Consider the following 25561-nt stretch of genomic DNA (forward strand, 5'->3'; position numbering starts at 1 on the left):
TGAAACTGCTGTGACTCTGTCTTTCTCTGCTTTGGGGTTCCTAAGACGAAAATCCTGAAAACAGATGTACCATACACTTCTTTTCACTCCTAAATATATCATGCCAAGTAGGCATACGAATGACTACCATGCCAGTTTGGTCATAACTGTGATGTGTTCACATCCCAGAGAGGTTACAGGAACAAGAAAGAAGTCAGGGTTCTGGGTAGGTTTCTGTTCACTTCTCAAACAGGCTTAGATTTCTGTTTTGGGCCCTCCACAAACATTCTGCCTGCTGAACCCACACTTCCACCCTCCTGACTGACAGAAACAAACGAGACACGCCTACCTCAGCTGAAGCCGGCAGGTACTCCAGCTGGTTACAGGTGGACAGCCCTGGACACGCCGACACCTGCGCCCCAAGGGGCAGTGGGTTGCTGCTGCCGTCCCCCGCCAGGACCCGGGACCAGCTGGTTACAGGTGGACAGTCCTGGACGTGCTGACACCTGCAGGGACCCCAAGGGGCAGTGGGCTGCTGCTGCCGTCCCCCGCCAGGACCCGGGACCAGCTGGTTACAGGTGGACAGTCCTGCACACGCCGACACCTGCAGGGACCCTAAGGGGCAGTGGGCTGCTGCTGCCGTCCCCCGCCAGGACCCGGGACCAGCTGGTTACAGGTGGACAGTCCTGCACACGCCGACACATGCAGGGACCCTAAGCGGTAGTGGGCTGCTGCTGCCGTCCCCCGCGTCCCCCGCCAGGACCCGGGACCAGCTGGTTACAGGTGGACAGTCCTGCACACGCCGACACCCGCAGGGACCCTAAGGGGCAGTGGGCTGCTGCTGCCGTCCCCCGCCAGGACCCGGGACCAGCTGGTTACAGGTGGACAGTCCTGCACACGCCGACACATGCAGGGACCCTAAGCGGTAGTGGGCTGCTGCTGCCGTCCCCCGCGTCCCCCGCCAGGACCCGGGACCAGCTGGTTACAGGTGGACAGTCCTGCACACGCCGACACCTGCGGGGACCCCAAGGGGAAGTGGGCTGCTGCTGCCGTCCCCCGCCAGGACCCGCGACCAGCTGGTTACAGGTGGACAGTCCTGCACACGTCGACACCTGCGGGGACCCCAAGGGGCAGTGGGCTGCTGCTGCCGTCCCCCGCGTCCCCCGCCAGGACCCGGGACCAGCTGGTTACAGGTGGACAGTCCTGCACACGCCGACACCTGCGGGGACCCCAAGGGGAAGTGGGCTGCTGCTGCCGTCCCCCCGCCAGGACCCGGGACCAGCTGGTTACAGGTGGACAGTCCTGCACACGCCGACACCTGCGGGGACCCCAAGGGGAAGTGGGCTGCTGCTGCCGTCCCCCGCCAGGACCCGGGACCAGCTGGTTACAGGTGGACAGTCCTGCACACGTCGACACCTGCGGGGACCCTAAGGGGCAGTGGGCTGCTGCTGCCGTCCCCCGCGTCCGCCGCCAGGACCCGGGACCAGCGCGGCCCCTCTGCTCGGTGCTCCCTCGCAGGAACCCCACGCGGGCGCCCGCCTGCCCCTCACATCCATCCCTCGCCATAAGCAAGCGCCACACGGCGCGGCTTCAGCAGCACACAGCTTCCAAAGAGCCCACGGGCAGGCTCAACGAAGGAACCACGCCTGAGAGCGAACGCCAGCGGGCCGCCCAGGTTAACCCGCGCGGACCTAGGCCCGCCCTCCCTCCCGGTGATTGGACGAGCCGGGTCGACGTCCGGCCGGGGCGTGACTCCGCAGGGAGGAGCCGAGCCCACTACGCAGCGTGCCCCGGACGCCATCTTGGATCCTGGCGTGGTCCGGAGTTGCCCTTCCTCCCGGTGATTGGATGAGGCCGTTGGGTGGCCGGGACGGGGCGTGTCCAGCCGCCCCGCGCTGCTCGCTCGCTGGGTCCGGTGGCCCGGCTCCCGGAGTGTGTGGCTGTTCATGATTGTCTTGCTCATTCCTGGACGCCCGCGACCTCCGGAGGCACATAAGGCTTAGTTGGATTTACCTACCCATTCCAGTGGAGCTTCGAAGAAATCTGAAAACCGCTTTGGAGTTGGTTGGGGTGGGATCTTTAGATGCTGCTTCTTCAAGGACGTGCTGTCGTTCTTCAGGGCGAGTGGGATCGTATTCTAGGAAGAGGGGGCACAACTGCATGAAGAGCTGCGAAGCCTACAGCTAGAACGAGATGAGGGGTGAAGGACGCAGAAGTGGCAGGAGGAAAATGCGAGGAAGGTGCTGGGGTGAGCTTATGGGGAACTTTGAATGCCAGGCTAGGGAGTGTGGACTTTATCCTGTAGAACACGGGGTAAAATGAACATTCGGAGGCTGAACACACTGGTGTAACCAACACCTAGATGAACAAACGTCACCAAGAGCTCAGAAGCCCCTCTTCCACCCCAGCCACTGCTACCTGCACCAAGGTTAAACATGATCATTATTCCTAATAACCATAGATCGCCCGTTATGAATTTTATATAAATTAAATCACAACATATACTCTTTGTATGTGGCTTATTTTACTCAGTGTTATGTGTATTGTTCCTTATAGTTACTGTTGACTCCATTGCTAACAACTTTTATCTATTCACGTATTTATGGCCTTTGAGTAGTTTCCAGTTTGGGGCTATTACCAAAAAAGTGCTGCTATGAACTTTCTTATTCATGCCTTTTGCTTTGTAAATTATAAAGCAAGATCCCAAGGCTTAAATACCAATTCATTGAGCCTACTATACAAAGAAAAAAAAAAAATGGGGCAACTGGGTGACTCCGTTGGTTATGTGTCTGCCTTTGGCCAGGGCCTGGGATCAAGTCCTACAAGAAGCCTGCTTCTTCCTCTCCCTCTGCCTGCCACTGCCCCCTGCTTGTGTGTGCTCTCTCTCTGTCAAATAACATTAAAAAAGAAAAGAAAAGAAACAACAACAAAAAAATGGCCAAGGTCCTGCCCTCACGGAACTTATTCCAACTGGTATAAAACTATAATCTCAATGGACAGAAAAATAAGTCAAACAATTGCAATTATGATAACAGCTCTGAGGAAATTTAAAAATTGAGCTAGAAAAGGAGGAAGGGGACTAACGTTTTTTTTTTTTTAGGTGGTAAGTTTTTCAGAAGAGATCTCTAGAAAAATCTACAAGACACGGTTGGCACTGCTATACAAGGAGTATGAACAGAGGGAAGAGCATTCCTGGCAGAAGAGTCATCCTGTGAAAAACTCATAGACCAGGAGAGGACTTGTCCTGTTCAAGACCAATGTAGCTGAGGCACAATGAAGATGGGAAAGGAGAGATGGCTCAGGTGTGTTTGAATGTAGGAGCATATGATGCAGGGCCTATGTAGGCTACAGTAAGAAGTTTAGATTTTATTGTAAGTACTGTAGAAAACCACTGAAGTGTTTTAACAATGAAGTGATGTTATCTGACTTATGTTATTACAAGATCCCTCTGATGAGCAGAGAATAGATTAAGGGAAGCAATGGAGAAAGTAGATCATTTAGGAGGCTGGTGGAACAGTCCTGGGAAGTACTGACACAGAGCTTAGAGGAAAGGACTGAAAGACTTTTGGGAATTGCCAGTACAATGATCACCTTAACCTGGTGATGATGATGGCAAAGAGATAGCCTAAGCTTGTAGTCTTATGTTTTGCATCAAAGGCACAGCGTTTCTACTTAAAGTGCATAATCTGAATCTGATCACGGGGGAAACTTTAAGTCCATATTAAGAGATAGTCTACAAACCAACTAGCCTGTATTTTAAGATATCAGTATTATGAAAGAGAAAGATGTAAAAACTATTCTAGATTTTAAGGCTAGACATGACAGCTTCCAATTTGTAATCCTCCATTCCATCACGAACCAGGAAACAAAACTTAATTTGCACTAAAGGACATAAGTGGGACAACTGATAACACGTGAATAAAACTACCAAATAAATGATAGATTACATTGGTATAGTTTTCCTGATTTTGTTCATTGTATTGATATGTAAGATGATTTCTTTCTTTTTTTTTTTTAAGGAAATAGCACATTTAAGTGCTGTTAAGAGATAAAGGAACATCACATATAACATTCTCTTAAAAGGACTCAGAAAAAAACGATAGAAAGATAAAGCAAACAGAAATGTTAACATTTGGAGAGAGTTGCCTGGGTGGCTTAGTGAAGCATCAGACTCTTGATTTCAGCTCAGGTCATGATCTCAGTCAAGGTCATGAGATCAAGCCCTAACTCCAGCTCTGCACTGGGTGTGGGGCCTGCTTAAGACTCTCTCTCTCTCTCTCTCTCTCTCTCTCTCTCTCTCTCTCTCTCTCTCTCGGGCAGCCCAGGTGGCTCAGCGGTTTAGCGCCGCATTCCACCCAGGGCCTGATCCTGCAGTCCCGGGAGTCCCACGTCAGGCTCCCTGCATGGAGCCTGCTTCTCCCTCTGCCTGGGTCTCTGTCTCTCATGAATAAATAAAATCTTAAAAAAAAAAAAAAAAAAAAAAACTCTCTCTCAATAATGTAAGATTATTTGGGTAATTTGAAAGAAGCGCTTATTGGAATTCTTTGTGCTAGTTTTGCAACTTTTCTGTTAAGTCTAAATTACTTTAAAATAAAATGGTAACAGAATTGCTGGGATTACTTAGGGAGAGAAAAAAATTCTAGTACTAAGCCGTAACAACATTGAAGCAAAAATCTGAAATACTTAGGAGAAAGGGAAGGAAAAGTGGGAGAATGTTACAAGAAGTAAAACAACGCGGGCAGTTACATCGAAAGGCACAGCCGTGTGCAGTCCTTCACCCTAAAGTCCTAAGATGCGGCAGGGCCCTCCCCAGCCAGGCGGTACCCCCGGAGCTCAGCTCACCGCCAGCCCTCGCCAAAAGGAAGTCCACTGCCGACCGACTCCGCCGAGTTTTCCCAGCGAGCATGCGTGCACGTACGCACGTACGACCCCAGCCAATCGGTGCTGACGCCGGCGGCTCGTTACGCGCGGGGGCGGGGCGACCGTCCACACATGCGCACGGGCGGGCGGGCCTTCTTCCTTCTCGCCGAACGCCGCCGACATGGTGAGTATCGCTGTGCCGGGCTCCTGGGCTGGAGGCCTCGCCGCTCCACCTCAGCCTGGGAGGGGGAAACGAAGGCTTGGAATGACGCCCATCGGGTCTTAGGTGGCGAATGGAGAGGGTCCCTGGGCGGGCGGAGCACTGAGCAGAGGAGCTTCCGGGGCGCGCGGCCGCCGAGCGCGTGGAGGGCCGTGCAGGCCGGGTGCGCCTGGGGCCTCGCGTGCGCCGCGCGGCCGCCGACCGGGAACGCCGCGGCGGCCCGGCCAGTCCGGGGCTTTGGAGAGCCCATAGCCCGGGAGGCCGGCGGGAACCCTGCTTTAGCCGCTGCCGTCTCTGCGTATTTCCTGCGTCCATCAGATCGCCCGTGGCGTTTGGGCGTGTTCCCTAACGTTCTTTTTCGCTGTGCTTAGTTACGCAGCCTTTGAGCTGCAAAGCCTTATAAACTAATGAGTCTTTCTAATAGAAGTCTCGTTGTCTCTCTCGCCCTCGATTTTAGGTGTTCAGGCGTTTCGTGGAGGTTGGCCGGGTGGCCTACGTCTCCTTTGGGCCTCATGCCGGGAAACTGGTCGCGATTGTAGATGTTATTGATCAGAACAGGGTAAGTGTAAGGATAAGTGTCAGTCTCCCACGCCAATCAATGACCGATAGGCAGTATCGTAATGGTAATGGTCATCTTCCCAACGGCCCTCTAAGGGCGGGAGTGTTGTGGTAGTTTTATTTTACCTTTAAGGAAACAGCTGGTGCGAAGTGGGGATTTCGAGCACAGACTGGAGTTGGCCAGTATCGCTGAGTTTCCGTGTTATCTCTGCCACTTAGACTAGCCAGACCAATTAGCCAGCTATGGGTGGAAACACTGGTGAGGTTTCAGGGAGTTAGAACAAAGTCAGGCACGCAGCTTCCTGTGCCCTTGTGTGCTCTTGTTGGTGTTTGAGAACCACAAACTAAGAGGTCAGCCAAAGACCGTGAATGAGCATGATGTTGATTGTTAGAACCGTAAGGATCAAAGACTTAAAAATTGCCCAGTAAGTTACAGGTACTATTGCGGATAATAGGTTTATCTTTCTTCAGGACATTTAGATAATAGAGATTTGGTGGTTCTAAAAGGACAAATATAGAGATCTGCTTGGGGTGCTGTTACGTTCTGCACTGAAATTTTTATCTTACGTGTTCTAGGCTTTGGTTGATGGACCCTGCACTCAGGTAAGGAGACAGGCGATGCCTTTCAAGTGCATGCAGCTGACTGACTTCATCCTCAAGTTCCCTCACAGGTAACCATCCACCTCTCAACACCCCTCCTCCAGCTTTGTTTGTACTGATAAAAATTTGCTTAGTTTAATTGAGAAAGTGTTTTTGCTGTCTTGTTTCTTGAGAATGTAGTACAGAAGAAGGATTTTCGTTATAGAAGTGGGTGGCCATTTTTAAAATTTTTTATTTATTTTTATTTATTTTTTTTTTAATTAATTTTTATTGGTGTTCAATTAATTTTTATTGGTGTTCAACATTTTTAAAATTTTTTAAATGTTCTGTGATTATTCCACTCTGCCTTCTCTGGCTTTAATTTTCCAGATTTGCCACCCTCTTTCTCTTGCCCCCTTTCAGGATTTACACAACAAAGACCTCTCTTTGGAATTCTGGTCTCCCAGACATATTTTAGGCACCTTAGTCACCGTTAGCTTCAAAACAAAAATACTAAATATTTTTTTCTTAGAATAGTAGCTATCATTAGTTGAGCTTTTAGTGTGTGTCAGTTAATAAGTGTTTAAAGTATGTCATCTCATTTTGACCGGTACTAAAGAGGTTGTTCTCTTACTAGTTGCTTAGGGAATTGAAGTCAGTAGTGATTCTTTCTTGACATGATGTAGGTTATGGAAATTAAAATACTGGTGGTTACTCTTTGGCTATTTCAACTACAATGGCGCTTGCAGTGGAACATGCTATAAAGTGTACTGGTACATCTTTTTAAGCATGCAGGCTTTGGTACTTGAAATATTTGAAAGAAACTTCAGAATGGTTAGACTTTGGTGTTTAGCCACATTCCTTTAATCATTATCTACAGAAGGCCCAAGGATTAGCTTTACCTCATTCTTTTTTTTTTTTTTTTTTAATTTTCTAAGATTTTATTTATTTGTTCATGAGAGAGAGAGGCAGAAGGAAAAGTAGGCTCCCTGTGGGACTGTTCCACAGGGAGCCTGATGCAGGACTCGATTCCAGGCAGACCACTGAGCCACCCATGTGTCCCTTTTTAAGATTTTGAGAGGACACAAGCAGTGGGGAGGGGCAGAGGGAGAGGGAGAAGCAGGCTCCCCGCTGTGCAGGTAGCCCAATGTGGGACTCCATCCCAGGACCTCAGGACCACGACCTGAGCGGTAGGCAGATGCTCAACTAACCAAGCCACCCAGGTACCCACCCGCTTTACCTCATTCTTTATGAAAAGGAAATTGCTTTCTATAATCTCCATAGAGTGATGTTATATACAAGATCAGAGGTGATTTTTAAATACAGAAAATAAGCTGATTTGCCCTTTTTTTTTTTTTTAATTACAATGGCTTGTTTGAGGGGTGCCTGGCTGGCTCTGAAGAGCATGTGACTTAACTTTGGGGTTATGAGTTCAAGCCCCATATTGGAACTAGAGCTTACTTTGAAAGTAAATAAAAACAAAACTGAAAAAATTTAAAATACATAAAATCATGTGCTTTGGATTATAAGAAATCCCGGTTTAGTGAACAACATTCAAGTAAGTAAAAGACGTAATGTGCTAAGTGGTATGTGGTGGATGGAGTCACCAAGAGCTGGAAGTACAATGAATGTGAAGCGTGCTTTTGGCTTATGCTTTTTAAATTAAGGGGGCATAAACTGTGCTTTCAGAGGGCTCAAAGCTGTCCTTGGGTCTTTGTGGCTTCAAAGCTGGTTCCTTATTCTGGTCTTGGCTCTTTCCTAGTGCTCGCCAGAAGTATGTCCGGCAAGCCTGGCAGAAGGCTGATATCAATACAAAATGGGCAGCTACGAGATGGGCCAAGAAGATTGAAGCCAGAGAAAGGGTAATGGTTTAGGGTCATTTGAATTGTGACCTTTTCTTTTGGAGGAAGGTGATAGGTCGTGTGAGTGATTATGTGCTTTATTTTTAACAGAAAGCCAAGATGACAGACTTTGATCGTTACAAAGTCATGAAGGCAAAGAAAATGGTAAGTTTTTAAATTATTTCAGGATTTTTATATTCTAACCCTAAACTTGGCTAGTAATTCTGCTTTCTTGAGCTTAGTGTCGACCAAAGTCGAATTCATACGGGTTTTAGGTTTGTTTTCTTACATATGCATTCCATACGTATAGGTTAGACAAAATAGTTTTTTATGTGCATATATGACAAATAACTTATATTGAATTTTTTCAGAGGAACAGAATAATCAAGCTTGAAGTTAGGAAGCTACAAAAAGCAGCTCTCCTGAAAGCTTCTCCTAAAAAAGCACCTGCTGCTAAGGGTGCGGCTGCAGCACCTGCTGCAAAGGTTCCAGCCAAAAAGGTGGCTGCTGCGGGCAAGAAGGCTCCAGCCCAGAAGGTTCCTGTCCCAAAAGCTGCAGGCCAGAAAGCAGCACCTCCAAAGGCTCAGAAGGGTCAGAAAGCTCCAGCCCAGAAAGCACCTGCTCCAAAGGCATCTGGCAAGAAGGCATAAAAAACATAAGAGGCTGTTATAAATAAGTAATAAAGGTTCTTTTTGACACACTGGCAAGTGCACTTAATCTGTGGCGTAAAGTCTGTTGTTAGTCAGGATTTTGAAGCAGAATGTTGGGATTGTTAATGTTGTCATTAGAGAATTGGTTCTTTAGCCTCGGTCTGTCCAGACTTTATAAAACCATCACAAAGTCATAGCTAGTGTGTTCATGGGAAATAGATAATTTCAAAGACTGTGTAACTTTTTCCCCTTGTACAAATACATTTCCTATAAATAAAGTCCCAGCAGCATTTGATGCTTAAGAGTTTAGCAATTTTTCTTTAGAAAATGTACTATATATAAGAAAGCAAGACAAGTACACAATACATTATGGTATGATAAAGTTTCTCTTTATTTTTATTCTCAGAAGTTGGCTTCCAAGCCTCACTGGGATTAATGGGGACAAAACTCAATGGCAACAAGCCATTGAGGATTTCCAGAGTAATCCCTCAGATTTAGGTCCTATTGGATTGAATCTTAAGAGAAAAATACTGAGAAGATCAAGGTGGTACAAGTTTGGCAGTATTTTCACTTTGATGGTGTTCCAAGCCAAGGGGCAGTAGTAGTACCACCATTTAGTAGGCCTTGGCAGATTGGGCTAAAAGGAAAGTAAGCCAAATAATGCCAAGTTTCTGGTTTGTACTTCGGGCTCATTGTGAAAGAAAAAGAATTGGAATAAGATTATTCTGGGGATGTGAGTTTGAAGCCACCACCCAGACTTGTAGCCTGGTAGGTAAGGATGCCAACAACCTGCCTCTGCTACCTAAATGCTGTGTGATTTAGGCTTGCTCCTTTTCCTCAATCCTGATAGCCTGTGTGGTGGTGTGCTTCATGGAGTAGGGAAGTTAAATTATGAATGGACAGCCCCATGACTGGTTCACAGTAATAGCTATGATAGTTGTGACATGGCTCTTAAAGACAGGTTTGCAGGTAGGTGAGCAGTCACTCCAGATTGCCCAGTGAGAGAGATGAACAGAAAGATTGGGAAGGAGTGTTTAGAGGTGGGCAACCAATGGGGACACGGAAGCCACAGAATGTTGGTTGATATTGTCAAAGTGAGGGGGAAAAGGCAGTGAGGGAAGAAGTGTTAATGGAGTTTGGAGGTTGCAATTTCATGAAATTGGAGTGATGGGCATGTGTGGATGCTTCTGGAAAAGCAGCTAATCAGAGGAAAGGAGTTAGGTTTTTGAGAAAGAATGGGGCCTAGAGGAGGGATTAATAGAACCTTTGAAAAGGAAAGAAGTGGGTTTAGAAGCTAGATTTGTAGTTTCACTGTCAGGAAATCGAGAGTGTGGTATCTGAATTTCTTGAGTTAGAACACGAGAAAGGAAGAGGGATACAGATTTGCAGGTTTGAAATTGCTCATGGAATAGAGGGGAAAGTGCTTCTGTCAGATTGTCATTGATTGGAAAGTCCTTTTACCTCCAATCCGTGTGCTGTCTATACTCAGGATGAGAAAGCTTCAGGGTGGAAGCATTTACACTGCACCTACACGGTAGCGCAATACGGCACAGCAGAAATTGGAAATTCCAGTCTAGGGGACCTGCTGGAAAGTGAGTATAAGGTATAAGGCACTTGTAAAGGAGTGGGAAGGATGTACGGGTGGCTCAGCTGGTTAACTATCTGCCTCTGGCTCAGGTCGTGCTCCTGGAGTCCTGAGATGAAGCCCGGCGTTGGGCTTTGTTGAGGAGGTTTCCTCCCTCTCCTGCCCCTACTCCTATTTGGACTCACTCTCAAATAAATAAAATCTTAAAAAAGAGTGATAAGTACAATAGATGGTGGACCCAGATAATAAAAAAATTTTGATTTAGGTTGTAATCCTCAGAAAAATCCATCTGGCAGCATTGTCTGGATTGGATTGGGGGTTTGGAAGAGGTTATCTGGAAATATTAAAATACAGAGGTGTATAATCCGCTCTGTTTATAGAGGATTGCGTACTTATCCACTTACCTTATTAGGTAAGCATTATGGGGACAGCATTATGAGAGACAGCATTATGAGAGAATATAGATTTCAGACTCCGATCCAAGCTTCAATCCTGTCATGCAGCCCCAGCTCATTCTTGTACTTCATGTAAGTCTTATCTGAAGAATAGGGACCCTGATAACCTGCCTTACACAATACTGTGGCAAGGATCAAATGAGATAGTGTGGACAAGGTCCATATTCCCCCCCACACACCTAAGAGTTCTTTTCACACATTAGGTTCTCTATTTTGGGTTTAATTAATGTTGAGGTAAACTGGTCCTCTAGGCAAAATTGGGCTGTTGGATAGTTTGCTTTTCAGAGAGCCTCTGCCCCTTTGGCAGCCTCCATTTTCCAGGTAATCAGTATCTCCCAAATGTGACACCCCACAAGAATTTGTCTTGAATTCCATTTTCTCAACTTCACATGTTTACCCCTTTACCCCTCATCTGTTGGTTATCTTTTAGTACCAAAGTTATTAAGGTTACCTCTAGGTCCTTCAGCTAGCTGAATTTATTTTTATTCAGAATAAATTATGAATACATCAACATTGGTTTTTTTTTTTTTTTTTTTTTTTTAAATTTTTTATTTATTTATGATAGTCACAGAGAGAGAGAGAGAGGCAGAGACACAGGCGGAGGGAGAAGCAGGCTCCATGCACCGGGAGCCTGATGTGGGATTCGATCCCGGGTCTCCAGGATCGCGCCCTGGGCCAAAGGCAGGCGCCAAACCGCTGCGCCACCCAGGGATCCCGAATACATCTACATTGTAATAAAAATACTAGAATAGAGATTAAAGGACCCCTTGATTATCTCTACTACAATTGCATTATCTTGCAAAGGAAACCATTGTGTATGTCCTTGCAGACATTTTCCATGCATTTAAAATAGACATGATAGGTTTGCTTGTTTTAAACAAATCTTAAACTGTGTATATTCTGCAACTTTTTCTTTTTAATACATCTGGAGATCTTATCTAGTCAGCCCCTACTGATCTACCCAATTATCTTCTACATAATAATCCCTAGTGTGAATGTTGGTGTGACCTATTGAAGTTCATTGTGGAGGTTTATTTGATCTCTATTGATAAACTAAGAATGGTGCCAATTTTCTTGTCATAAACAGACACTTGTGAATATCCTTGCATGTTCCTCTTTCGGTACATGTCATTTTTTATTTGAGGCGCATTACCAGTCAGTGCAATTGCTGGGTTTAAGAATGCATGATTTGTTTTGTTTTGTTTTGTTTTTTAAAGATTTCATTTATTTATTTGACAGAGAGCACGGGGAGTGGGAGAAGGAGAAGCAGACTCCACCAAACAGGGAGACTGAAATATGGGCCTCAATCCCAGGACCTAGAGATCATGACCTGAGCTAAAGGCAGATACTCAACCAACTAAGCCATCCAGGCACCCCTGAATGCATGTTTTTAATCACTCCTTTGGTAGGTTCTACCAATTTAGACTTGCTCTATCAATTTAGACTTAAATCAGCAGTGAATGAAGACGTTCCTGCCTGACAATCTTGAACTGCTGATATCTTACATTTCTGCCAATCCAGTATGTGAAAAGTAGTATGTTACCTTAATTTGCGCTTTCCTGGACCAATATAACACTAATACCCTAGCTTTACATTCTGTTTAGCCATTAAGGCAAGTCCTTCTTTAGAGTTATTTCAAATTCTTTTTCCTTTAGTAACCATATACATTTTCACTTTCAGATAAATTTTTATTTTTTAAAAAAAGATGTATCCATTCATTTTAAAGAGAGAAGGAGAGCTTGCATTCAAGTGGGATGAGGGGCAAAGGGAAAGAATTTTCAAGCAGACTCTCTGCTGAGCATGGAGCCGCTGCAGGCTTTGATCTCATGACACTTGAGATCATGACCTGAGCAGAGACCAAGAGTTGGAAGCTCAACCCAGGAGCCACCCAGATGCCCTTAACTTTCAGATAAAATTTAGAATTTGCTTGTTGAGTTATTTAAGTCCTATTGTGATTTTAGGATTGCACTGAATTTATAGATCTATTGGGACATGCCACATCTTTGCAATACTAACTTCCATCCAGGAACATGGTATATCTCCAACTACTTAAGTCTTATATGCTTTTCAGAATTACATATATTTCAGTTTTTCCTAGTAATTTTGAACTAGAACCTTTTTAAATTGGGCATTAATGGATATAAAAGGGTTATGAGAGCAGCCCAGGTGGTTCAGCGGTTTAGTGCCACCTTCAGCCCAGGGTGTGATCCTGGAGACCTGGGATGGAGTCCCAGGTCAGGCTCCCTGCATGGAGCCTGTTCTCCCTCTGCCTGTGTCTGTTTCTCTCTCTTTCTCTCTCTCTCTTTCTGTGTCTCTCATGAATAAATAAAATCTTTTTTTAAAAAAAAGGTTATGAATTTTTGTATGTGTCCATATTGCTGACCCTTCTTACTAGTTCTAATAGATTTTTTTAAGTTGGTTTTCTTGGATGTTTATTGACTTTTTAAAAAGTAATCTCCATGCCTAATGTGAGACTCAAATTCATGACTCTGAGATCAAGAGTCGCATGCTCTACTGACCTAGTTACCAGGTGCCCCTAATGGATTTTCTATGCAGATGATCATGAAAACAGCTTCTAATAAAATAGCACTCTACCTCAGTAGGTAAAGTTAGTCTCAGAAAAACAATAGATCCTTAGATGTTTTTAATGGATAAACACTGCAACTTCTTTCAAATGTATGTTCTTGCCACTCCTTTCAAATAGATGCCTTACAAACCATGAGAGACTCCTAACTCCCGGAAACAAACAAAGGGTTGCAGAAGGGGAGGTTGGTGGGAGGGTGAGGTGACTGGGTGATGGGCATTAAGGAGGGCATGTGATGTAATAAGCATTAGGTGTTATACTGTGTTGGCAAATTGAATTTAACTTAAAAAAAACAAACAGATGTCTTGAGGATTACCATCCATCACGAGTACCACAAAGTCTTACCTCAGATACCTGAATATTACAAGGCCCTCAAGATCATTCTTGGAAAGGGCTTCATTTTATAGTTCTGTATAAAACAAATCCTGGGCCTGGGTAGCTCAGTCCGTTAAATGTCTGCCTTCAGCTCAGGTTGTAATCCCAGAGTCTCAGGATAGAGCCCTGCATTGTACTTCCTGCTCAGTGGAGAGTCTGCTTCTCCCTCTGCCTCTGCCATTCCCCTAGCTTGTGCTCTCTGGCTCTCTCTGTTAAATAAATAAAATCTAAAAATCAATCAATCAGGGACGCTTGGGTGGCTCAGCAGTTGAGCATCTGCCTTTGGCTCAGGGTATGATCCCAGGGTCCTGGGATTGAGTTCTGTATCAGGCTCCCTGCGAGGAGCCTGCTTCTCCCTCTATGTCTCTGCCTCTCTCTGTGTCTCTCATGAATAAACAAAATCTTTAAAACATAAAAAAATGAAAAATAAAAATCAAATCCTGTAACTGGTGTGCTAAGGAATAGAAGTCTGTATCAATTCTAGTAATAGTTAATCCTGATTAGTTATATCACTCCTATGAATAGTTACTCAAATAGTTAAATTATTTAAATTCTTTGTATCACATATTTTCGGCTATTTGAGTTTGGGAGAGTTGTGAAAACTCCCTTTATAAGTATGGATTCGTCAATTATATTTCTATCAGGTTTTTGCTTTACATATATTGAAATGATGTTAGAGACATAAAGATGGGTTGTAATTAGATCTTCATGTGGATTAGCTTTTTCCCAATGTCTCTCTTTTAATACTTTCTTCCTTGAATCATTTTTTTCAGACGTTAATATTGTCATGTTTCATTTTTTTCATTGTTTTCATTTTGTCAGCATTTGATAGATCTTGTTCTACCCTTTCATTTTCTTTTTTTTTTTTTTTTAATTTTTATTTATTTATGATAGTCACACAGAGAGAGAGAGAGAGAGGCAGAGACACAGGCAGAGGAAGAAGCAGGCTCCATGCACCGGGAGCCTGATGTGGGATTCGATCCCGGGTCTCCAGGATCGCGCCCTGGGCCAAAGGCAGGTGCCAAACCGCTGCGCCACCCAGGGATCCCTACCCTTTCATTTTCAATGTCACTGTGTTATTTTTATTTTGCTTCGGATGTGTCATGTGTAAATAGATTACAACTGTTTTTTTAATCTAATCTGAGTCTCTCCATACATCAGTGCAAGCCGTTTATGTATGCTGCATTTCATTACCCTGTATTTGGACTTCCGTCATCTCTGTTTTCCACTTGCTGGCCTCTGGTATATTCCTCCTCCTTCCCTACACTTCCACCCCTTGTTTCTTGAATTGGTTTTGAAGTCACATACCTTCTATTTCTGTTATTTTGTGCATCCACAGAATTAAACCAATATCTGTATCTTTTGCCCATCCTCACTGAACAGTATTTAAAGAGGCAATATGGGGCAACTGGGTGGCTCACTTGGTTAACTGGCTGGTTCTTTTTAAAAAAATATTTAATTAGTTAATTTGACAGCTTGAGAGAGCACAAACAGAGGGAGTGGCAGGCAGAGGGAGAGGGAGAAGCAGGCTCCTCACTGCCTGGAGCCCAACATGGGGCTTGATCTCAGGACCCTGAGATCATGACCTGAGCCAAAGGCAGATGCTTAACTGACTAAGCCACTCAGCTGTCCCTAAGTGGTCGATTCTTGATCTCAGCTCCAGATCTCAGGGTCATGAGTTCAAGTCCCACACTGGGCTCCATGCTGAGTGTGAATCCTACATACATACATAAAGAGGTAACATGTATTTAGTTTAATATCCTTTACAAAATTCCCTGGTTTACCACTGCTGCTTCTGTCCCACAGCTTCCTCTTGGATTCACAATTTTTTTTTTTTAATTTTCGTAGACTGCATCCTCTAGTATTTCTTTCAGTTAGCATTCACAAGTAATGAACTTTCTGAATACTTGCTTCTCTGAAAGCATTCTTATTTTGCCCTTATATAGATGAACTGGTTTTTATTACAGCATTTCCGATAATGTGTAGGGTTTTTTTTTTTTTTTCTCCATGTCAACCAATTTTCTAACTCTCTGGACACCAACTGGATGTCCTACAAATTTCTTTTTTTTTTTTTTTTTTTTTCCTTTTTTTTAAGTAGGCACGGGGCTTGAACTCACAACCCTGAGATCAAGACCTGGGCTGAGACCAAGAATTGGAGGCTTAACTGACTGAGGCAAAGTCAATTTAATTCATACACTACCCAGAGTTAATGTTGGACCCCACAGCTTAAGGAGTCTGCCACACTTGAGATGTCAATCCCAAGTCCCAGGCCCCCTGCACTTCTGACTACCCAGCTATACATTGGAGTTCCCATGACTCCCTCCCTCAGGTTGGATAACTTACTGGAATGGATTGCAGAATTCAGGAAAATACTATTAACAGCTTATTATAAGAGATACAACTCCGGAGCATCAAAATGGAAGAAGTGCATAGGGTAAAGTGTGAGGGAAGGGGCAAAACAGTGCACATCCCCTTTCCTGCTTGCCACCCTCCCAGCACCTTGATGTGTTCACCAGCCTGGAAGCTCTCTGAACCCCCCAACCCTTTAGTGTTTTTTAATGGAGGTTCATTATGTAGGCATAATTGGTTAAATCATTGACCACTGGTGATTAACTCGGTCTCCAGTCCCTCTCTGCTCCAGGGGGTGGGGGTGAAAGTTCTAGTCACATGGTTGGTTCTTCTGGTGACCAGTCCCCATCCTGAAGCTTCCTAGGACCCCAGCCACCTGTCTCCATTCTCATACAAAAGGACACTCTTATCCTCAGACGTTCAAAGTTTAGAAGCTTCCTGTGTTGGGACCTGGGGAGAAAGAGGAAATGTCATAACAAAAGATGCTCCTATCATCCCTATCACTCAAGAAATTAAGCTTTTAGGAATTCTATGCCAGGAACTGGAGAAGAAGACCAAATAAATATTTCTTATTATCACAACATTACATCTTATGTCTGTGTAATAGCCTAGCTCTTTAGAGTTTTAAATTCAAAATGACTTTCCTTTAGAACTTCATAGAACATCCTCCAGTGCCCTTATTTGATCTTACTGTGGACTAAGTGCTTTTAGTAAAAGTGGGTTCAGGAATAAGAATTTGTTTTTGTTTTGTTTTTTCTTTTTTAAAAATTTTTATTTATTTATGATAGTCACAGAGAGAGAGAGAGAGAGAGAGGCAGAGACATAGGCAGAGGGAGAAGCAGGCTCCATGCACCGGGAGCCCGACGTGGGATTCGATTCTGGGTCTCCAGGATCGCGCCCTGGGCCAAAGGCAGGCGCTGAACCGCTGCGCCACCCAGGGATCCCAGGAATAAGGATTTGTTGACGTCTTTATTCCAGCCACTTTACACAAGTCTCATTTCCTCTTCACAATATTCCTATTTTCAGAAGAAGCTAAAAGGTGAAACAAGTTTACTCGTTTAGTAAATATTTTGGGAGTGCCTACTAAAAGAGCTCACAGTCTACTTGGAAGAATGACACTGAAAAAGCTGATGTCAGCATGTAGTAAGTACTGTTACCAGGGTAAGCATGGGGACCCTGGAAGGCCATCACCTAAGACATCAGAAAAGACTTGTTCAAGTGCCAGCTATTCTACTTTTTTTCCAAATTTTTTAAAAAAATTCAAGGTAGTTAACATACAGTGCAATATCGGTTTCAGGAGTAGAATTCAGTGATTTATCACTTATATAAAACACCCAGTGCTCATCACAACAAGTGCCCTCCTTAATACCCATAACCCACCTAGCTCATTCCCCACTCACTTCCCTCTGTAACCCTCAGTTTATTCTTCATTGTTAAGAGTCTCTCATGGTTTGCTTCCCTCTCTTTTTGTCTCTCCTCCCCATATGTTTAACTGTTTTGTTTCTTAAACTCTACACATGTGAAATTATATGGTATTTGCCTTTCTCTGTCTTATTTCACTTAGCATAATATACTCTAGCTCCATGCACATCATTGCAAATGGCAAGAGTTCATTCTTTTTGATGGCTGTGTAATATTCCATTGTACACATATGCCATGTCTTCTTTATCCATTCATCAGTCAATAGACATTTGGGCTCTTTCCATAGTTTGGCTATTGTGGATAATGCTGCTATAAACATAGGGTGCATGTGCTCCTTCAAATATATATTTTTGTATTCTTTGGGTAAATAGTAGCACAATTGCTGGGTTAGAGGGTAGTTCTATTTTTAACTTTTTGAGAAACCTCCATACTGTTTTCCAGAGTGGCTGCACCAGCTTGCATTCCCACCAACAGTACAAGAGAGTTCCCCTTTCTCCACATCCTTGCCAACATCTGTTGTTTCCTGAGTTGTTAATTTTAGTCATTCTGACAGGAGTGAGGTGGCATCTCATTGTAGTTTTAAGATTTTTATTTATTTATTCATGAGATACACACAGAGAGAGGCAGAGAGAGGGAGAAGTGGGCTCCTTGCAGGAAACCTGATGTGGGACTTGATTCCAGGACTCCAAATCACACACTGAGCCAAAGGCAGGTGCTCAATCACTGAGCCACCCAGGCGTCCTTCATTGTCATTTTGATTTGTATTTCCCTGATGATGAGTGATGTTGAGCATCTTTTCATGTGTCTGTTAGCCATCTGGATGTCTTCTTTGGAAAAGTGTCTATTCATGTCTCCTGCCCATTTCTTAACTGGATTATTTGTTTTTTGGTATTGAGTTTGAGAAGTTCTTTATATAGATTTTGGATTCTAGCCCTTTATTAGATATGTCATTTGCAAATATCTTCTCCCTTTTCGTAGGTTGCCTTTAGTTTGTTTCCTTCACTGTGCAGAAGATTTTTGTCTTAATGAAGTCCCAATAGTTCTATTGCTTTGGTTTCCCTTGCCTCTGGTGAAGTGTCTAGTAAAAAGTTGCTATGGACAATGTCAAAGAGGTTGCTGCCTCTGTTCTCCTTTAGGATTTTGATGGTTCCCTGTCTCACATGTAGGTCTTTCATCTATTTTTAATTTATTTTTGGGTATGGTATAAGAAAGTGGTCCAGTTTCATTCTTCTGCATGTTGCTGCCCAGTTTTCCCAAGATCGTTTGTTGAAGAGACTGTCTTTTTTTTTTCCATTGGATATTCTTTCCTGCTTTGTCGAAGATTAGCTTTATGACCATAGAGTTGGGGGGTCCACTTCTGGGTTTTCTATTCTGTTTGTTCCATTGATCTGTGTGTTTTTGTGTCAGTACCATACTGTCTTGGTCACTACAGCTTTGTAATTACTTTGAAGTCTGGAATCATGATGTCTCCTGCTTTGCTTTGCTTTGCTTTGCTTTTTCAGGATTGCTTTGGCTATCCAGGGTCTTTTGTGGTTCCATATACACTTTAGGATTGTTTGTTCTAGGGGATCCCTAGGTGGCTCAGTGATTTAGCACCTGCCTTCAGCCCAGGGTGTGATCCTGGGGTTCTGGGATCGAGTCCCACATTGGGTTCCCTGTGTAGAGGCTACCTCTCTGTGTCTCTCATGAATAAATAAACAAAATCTTAAAAAAAAAAAAAAAAGGATTGTTCTAGCTCTGTGAAAAACGCTGGTAGTATTTTGATAAGAATTGCATTAAATGTTTAGATTGCTTTGAGTAGTATAGAAATTTTAACAATATTCTTCCAATCCATGAGCATGGAATGTTTTTCCATTTCTTTGTTGTCCTCTTTACTTTCTTTCATAAGTGTTCCATAGTTTTCAGAGTACAGATCTTTTATTTCTTTAAGTTTATTCCTAGGTATCTTATTATTTTTGGTGCCATTGTAAATGGGATTGATTCCTTGATTTCTTTTTCTGCTGCTTCGTGATTGGTGTATAGAAATGCAACAGATTTTTGTACGTTGATTTTATATCCTGTAATTTTGTTTAATTAATTTATTAGTTCTAGCAATTTTTTTTTTGTGGTATCTTTTGGGTTTTCTACAGAATGTATTGTTGCAAGTGACAGCCATTCTAGAATCTGAAGGTTTTGGGACAGTATCTGAAAAATCAGATACTTTTGAAGGGTTTTAAAAAGCAAACCACCACCAACAAAAAAGCAGAACCGTGTCATGACCAGATTCATATTTTAGATCATCCTGGTTGTCCTGAGGAAAGAAGGGAGCAATGGGGCCAGACTGGGGGCAAGAACAGCAATTCAGGTAGAAGCTGTTCCTAACAGAACAGTTAGGAGGCGGCTACAACAATCCAGGTAAGAGGAGATGCAGAACAAGGGATCAGTTATGACTCCCACATGAATGATTTGGTTGGTGGATGGAGAGGGGCGCTGAAACCATGCTCCACAGGGTTAATGAGGTAAAATGTTACCAGCAAGACCTCCACTGAGCCCCTTTCTTCACAGGAATGTTAACTTTATCTTTTAGAGGCAAACAACAGGAAGAGCTCCAGCTGGCCTAAACCAGTTCCAGCTCTGACCACTGGCTCACACTGTGATCTATCTAGATCATGGAGTGTTTTGCCTCATTAAAATCTCACTCCAGAGAAGCACAAGCTTTATTAACATAACACAGAATGCATGTATAGGCATGTTTCCTAAGCACACCTGTGCAACCTTATGCCCGCCTTTACATGTGATGACAAAACTCTTTCTGAATATTCATTCTAACCTAAAATATAAAGAACCCGCTCACCTCTGCTGTGCGAGTCCCAGCCTTGGGAGTGATTCCTGGTGATTCCTTCAGTGCAAAAAAAGTTTCCTTTGTCTGACAACTCCACCTGGTGTAGTCTCTACCTGTAACGCACCAAGAAACAACTCACCTCGTTGGGTTACAGTTTGTGGGGGGACAGGGGCAAGGCAACCCTGGAAAGTGGAACAGGAGGGCGAGGAAAGGAGGATGAGATCGGCCTGGAACCGTTTTAGGTTCTCGTGGATTAGCCAAGTAGAAAGAGGCAGCAGGCAAGTTGATACCCAGGACTTTAGCTCAAAGGCGTCTGCACGAGGTGCGGCCAGGAGGAAGCTCCGCTACCCTACTACTCTACCGGGCCTGGGGAGAGATGCGGGAGCGTGTTCCAGGAAGCTGGCCACCGCGCAGGAAGAGCGACGTGTCAGCGCTTCTTTATGCTGCAGATCCAGAGTTGACTCCATGACTGTGCTGAGCTTGAGCTCAAACTACTGCCGCTCCCAATTAAGAAACGGAAGCGCAGAGTTTAGTCACCCGCACGGAGCCGACAGTGACCAGCTGGGGGAGCCGGGGGCCGAAGCGGACAGCCAGACCTGGCACCTGGCGATCTCAGGTGCCGGACAGAGCCTGGGGCCGGGGCTTGGCGAGGCGGCTACGTTGCTGCCGGCGACCCTAGAGCCGCACAGCGCGTGGCGGGCTCGGGGTCCCGCAGCAGGCGCCCCGCGCAGGGCGGGAGGCAGGTGGCGCGCCTGGCTCGGCACCATGGAGACGGCGGCCTCCCGGCTTCCTAGAGCGGCGCGGGCGGGGAGCGCCCAGGCTGCGCTTCCGCCTCGGCTGCGCCCGCGCCCGCCCCCGCCCCCGCCTCCGTGCGGCGGCCCGGCCCGCGGCGTCCCGGAGCTCGGGCGGCGGAGCTGCGGACGCGCCCTCGGCCTCCTGCCCCGCGGCGCTGGCCTGACCCCCGGCTCGGCTCGCGGTACTCGGGGTGGGGCCGGCGGCGCGTGCGGGCGGGGCGTTCCGGTGCCCGTCGCGTCTGCGGGCAGCACCGAGCCCCGCGGCTGGGGCGCCGAGCGCTTCCCCTCCCCGGGGCCAGGTCACCCACCGCCTGTCCCGGGGCTCCGTTATCCGGCTTTGCTCTAAATTCTCGCTTTGGGTTTTTGCCACGTTTGCTAGAACCGTTCGGGACAGACTACTACTTAGTAATTCATTCGTAGTGGCCCAGGGATTTTCTTGACTCTTGCTCCGCAGGCGTTCTTTCGAGGAATTTTAAGCCTCACCAGGCAGATTTGTAGAATTTATTTATTTTTTAAAGGTTCTATTTATTTATTCACGAGAGACAGAGACCCAGGCAGAGGGAGAAGCAGGCTCCCTGCAGGGAGCCCGACGCGGGACTCGATCCCGGGTCTCCAGGATCACGCCCTGGGCTGCAGGCGGCGCTGAACCGCTGAGCCACCGGGGCTGCCTTAGAATTTATAGATGCAGGAAGCAGATGCAGCACCCCATGAACCACTGGGGAAGGTGCACCGAGAGCATCCACAGTGTCCCAAGAATATTGTTTCCAATGAGAGAGGCAGGGAGACGGAGGGGGAAGAGGTGGGGAACAAGGCAAGGTCAGCCTCATTGTCATTCTCTCTCTTAGCCCCGCAGGTTCTTGCTTTTCCAAACAGAGAGGGCAGTGCATGAAGCCAGGGGTCATCAGCCATGCTCCAGACAGTGTGGCCCCAGGTGAGCTGAGCTTTCTTCCAGCTTTCCACATTCAGAACAGATCTGATCCATCACTACAGGAGTAGTAGCCTGACCTGGCCAGTCTTGTGCCTAGCTTTGCATCCATCAGTTGAGTATGGCAGAGGAGTATGTTAGGGGAAGTGATGAGGGCGAGTAGGTAAATGGGAGGATCGGGTTGCTTGGAAATGAGGGAAGCTCCAGCTAAGAAACTCTCCAAGAAAGTGAGGATCTATATCCGTGCAGAATAGAGACCATAAAAGTATGGCTCACAGATGAGCAGCTTCGGCATCACCCAGGGGCTTGCTAAAAAGGCAGAATCTTAGGCCCCGACACAGATCTCCAGAATCAGAATCTATGTTTGTATGATCTCTGGGGAATGAATGGGCAAGTTAAAATTTGGGGAGTGCTAGTCTGCATCACACCATACAGAGGAAGGCCACATGCTGCGTTTAAAAAGGCATTCCCACAGGAGGAGCTTGCCCTGTAGATCACAAAGTCAGTGTACAATGAAGCCAGCACTGGGGAGCCTTTGGAGGGTGTGGATTGATGAGGGAGGTAGATTCTTGGAGGAACGCGGAGTTTGGAGCTGATGCCAGTGCCACCAGCCCATTGCAAAGATTATAGCTTAACCTCTGTGAAAGCCTGAACCCTTTGTTGGCACAAATTCATACAGCACTGGAAGCAGTGGTCCTTCCAAAAATTTCCTGGCACTAGAGGATGCTTGCATTGAATTTTTCTCTAGCATTCTAGATCATGTAATGAGAAGCCTGGTGTCTCATGTAATGGATGTGTCATGTAATTAGGAACCCTGTTCAGGACTCAAGGATGATGTGTATGTAGACACTGGACCATCCACCCCTGTTCCAGCACTTAAGCCAAAATTAGTTCCAAGTCAGGAAATGTTTAAACATCTGTAGGGGCAATCTCTTCTCTCCTAGTGCTTTATGTCAGGTATGGTAGTCACTCAGGATTGGGTTCCAATAAGGAGACCTGAAGTGACAGTGGCTTAAAGGAGATAGAGGCTTCTTTCCCATGCAAGAGAAGTCGGGGAGAGGCAGTCCAGGGATGTTGTAGCAGTGCCAGTGTTATCACACACCAGGCTCTTTCACTTTTTCTGCTTCACCATCTTACCACTGACTCTCATGTTCAGGGCCATTTCACCATCCAAGGTGGCTGCTTTATCTCCATCTATCATGTGTGCATTCCAGATGGAGATGACAAAAAAGCCTAACCTCTCATCTCTTTGCACGCTTTCAGGAACCTTCCCGGAGAGTCCCCAACAATTTTTGTACTTGTGTTTCATTGGCTTCACTTAGTTGCCAGAGCTGGGAGCAGCCCCAAGTAAAATTACAACTTGATTATTAAAAAAGAAAGGGAGGGAAAAAAATACACACACATATATGTTTAGACAATGGTCATGCTTTTTTTTTTTTTTTAAGATGTATTTATTTGAGTGAGAATGAGGGAGAGAGAGAGAGAGAGCGTGAAGGGGGGTAGGAGGCGAACAGAGGGAGGGGGGAGAGAGAGAATCCTTAAGCAGACTCCCCACTGAGCATAGAGCCTGACGTGGGGCTCGATCCCCACACCCTGGGATCATGACCTAGGCTAAAATCTAGAGTTGGCCGCTTACCTGACTGAGGCATGCAAGCCCCCCCTAGACAACTGTGTTATCTATAATCTCTATGAGAAATGTTCCCCTAATCTCATTTGTACTTGTAAGTGCAGGGATTTATATAACACCATGTGCCAGGCAATATTTTAGTTCATTACATGTATCAACTCATTCCACCCTTATAAGAGCCTTGTAAGATAGGCACTCCTATTATCCCAGTTTTCCAAGTGGGGAAACCGAGGCAAAAAAGTTTGAATATCTCATCCAAGGTCACACAGATGGTGGTTATCAGAGATGGGATGTGAACCTAGGGATTCTGAGTCTAGAGCTGAGTTTGTCAACCTCAGTGTTATTGACATTTTGGGCCAGATAATTTTTTTCTTGTGGGGGAGGGTCTCCTGTGTGTTGTAGGATGATTAGCAGCATCCCTGGCCTCTACCTACTAAATGCCAGTAGCACTCCCACCATCTGATGGTTGTGACAACTAAAAACGTCTCCAGGGGCGCCTGAGTGGCTTAATCAGTTAAGCATCTGCCTTCAGCACAGGTCATGATCTTGGGGTCCTGGGATCGAGCCCCACATTGGGCCCTGCACTCAGTAAGGAGTCGCCCTCTCCCTCTGCCCCTCCCTCCCACTTGTGTACACTCTCTCTCTCAAATAATTATTATAAATAAATCTAAAAAAAAAAAAATCCAGTCCCAGACAGTGAGTGCCATATGTCTCCTTGTGAGCATTTCCCCGTTGAGAAGCACAGCCCTAAAGCCTGTGCTATTTTTCTCTGTGCTATGCTGCCTCCAAACCCACTTCCCCTATAGGGGAATCAACAGCCCTGTTTCACATAATGGAGAGGGACTAAGTGCTAGCAAAGGACAGAAGTGGAGTGATCAGAGATGAAACAATATGTTGAGAAGCTGAAGTTGTAGGAAACAAGGAACAAGGAATGCACCAATTAGAGGGGTGTCTCAGAGGTGTGGAGGGGTAGAAAGCCATGATATGAGGAAGGCAGGTCAAGTCCATGTTCCCAGCTGTTGTCTCTGAAGGAAGTAAAGAGAAGTTTGGTTAACATTTGGGGTCAGTGAACTATTTATTATGCACTGTCCAGTAAGGAAGCCACTAGCTATATGTGCCTGTTTAGAATTAAAATTAATTAAAGTAAGAAATTCAGTTCCTCATACTAGGCACATTTAAACTTCCTGGTCAAGGTGATACCTGATTTCTTCAGTGTCTGGTTATTATCGTTCCTTTGCAACTATTCAGAAATCTATGGGGAGACATTTAAGATCATGCAAGTATCCTGCTCCTCACCAAAATCTCCTCCTAGATTTAGCATCCATTGATGATTCTTGTCTGTACCAGTTCTTTATCATGATGGCTGCAATCCTGCAGTTCTTCTGTAGTTCTGTTTCTTCCATCCAGCAAGACACTAGGCAGTTTGTTGACAGACTGAGGTGTAGAGTATAGTGTAAGACAAGGAGAGACGGCATAGTGCCCTTCATTTATATAAGTGGTCAGTTCATTTTGAAATGTTTGCTTCCTTATACAACCTTAAAATAAATACGCAGATAAAGAAGACTCCTTCTTGTCTATTTCAAGGTGCTTAACATCACTAATTCCCATCATCTATAATAGAGAATAATAATTCTTACTTCACACGTGTGTTCTGATGATTGAATGAATTGATGTAAAAGTAGTTGGCATAGGACAAGGGATGGTTTCCTTCTCTCCTGAGAACGTGGAAATGGCCCCATCGGGAGGCAGTGAGACACACTTGGCGCAGAGGGCAGGTTGGATAGAGCTTAGATGATCAGGGAGCAAGTCCATGCTCAAGGATGGAGACTGCCATCCTGTTCCTGGAGTCAGGTGTTAGGGGAGGAGGTGTTACTGCACATTGCTTTCAAGGGAAAACCAACTCTCTGATAAGACCTTAATCAGACCACATCCTCTGA

The 25561-nt window shown here is 45.3% G+C and overlaps 3 protein-coding genes and 1 long non-coding RNA gene across 4 annotated transcripts in view; 2 read left to right on the forward strand and 2 right to left on the reverse strand.

The window, feature by feature from the left end:
• Window positions 1-953: 953 nt before the first annotated feature.
• Window positions 954-5022, reverse strand: LOC140594376 (uncharacterized). The gene is made up of 3 exons (XM_072725344.1): window positions 4822-5022; window positions 1997-2116; window positions 954-1395 (listed from the first exon to the last, which is right to left on the reverse strand). The coding sequence occupies exons 1-3, from the start codon at window positions 5020-5022 to the stop codon at window positions 1060-1062; spliced, it is 657 nt and encodes a 218-aa protein (XP_072581445.1). The 3' UTR covers window positions 954-1059.
• On the forward strand, window positions 4898-8737 carry RPL14 (ribosomal protein L14). The gene is made up of 6 exons (XM_026000959.2): window positions 4898-5023; window positions 5517-5618; window positions 6194-6288; window positions 7959-8058; window positions 8149-8202; window positions 8409-8737. The coding sequence occupies exons 1-6, from the start codon at window positions 5021-5023 to the stop codon at window positions 8685-8687; spliced, it is 633 nt and encodes a 210-aa protein (XP_025856744.2). The 5' UTR covers window positions 4898-5020; the 3' UTR covers window positions 8688-8737.
• An 8033-nt stretch (window positions 8738-16770) lies between these two features.
• LOC140594442 (uncharacterized) lies at window positions 16771-21051 on the reverse strand. The gene is made up of 3 exons (XR_011995233.1): window positions 20640-21051; window positions 20291-20391; window positions 16771-17067 (listed from the first exon to the last, which is right to left on the reverse strand). It is a non-coding gene; the product is annotated as an uncharacterized lncRNA (long non-coding RNA).
• Window positions 21052-21135: 84 nt separating this feature from the next.
• The window catches only part of LOC112921525 (uncharacterized), a 37741-nt gene continuing 33315 nt past the window's right edge, over window positions 21136-25561 (forward strand). Inside the window, exons 1-2 of the mRNA XM_072725346.1 lie at window positions 21136-21254; window positions 21918-22003. Of these exons, the coding sequence (XP_072581447.1) occupies window positions 21980-22003 (24 nt within the window). The 5' untranslated portion in view covers window positions 21136-21254; window positions 21918-21979. The remainder of the gene's footprint in view (window positions 21255-21917; window positions 22004-25561) is intronic.

This window comes from Vulpes vulpes, chromosome 11 (assembly GCF_048418805.1).
Source record: "Vulpes vulpes isolate BD-2025 chromosome 11, VulVul3, whole genome shotgun sequence".
In the NCBI taxonomy this organism is placed as follows: Eukaryota; Metazoa; Chordata; class Mammalia; order Carnivora; family Canidae; genus Vulpes; species Vulpes vulpes.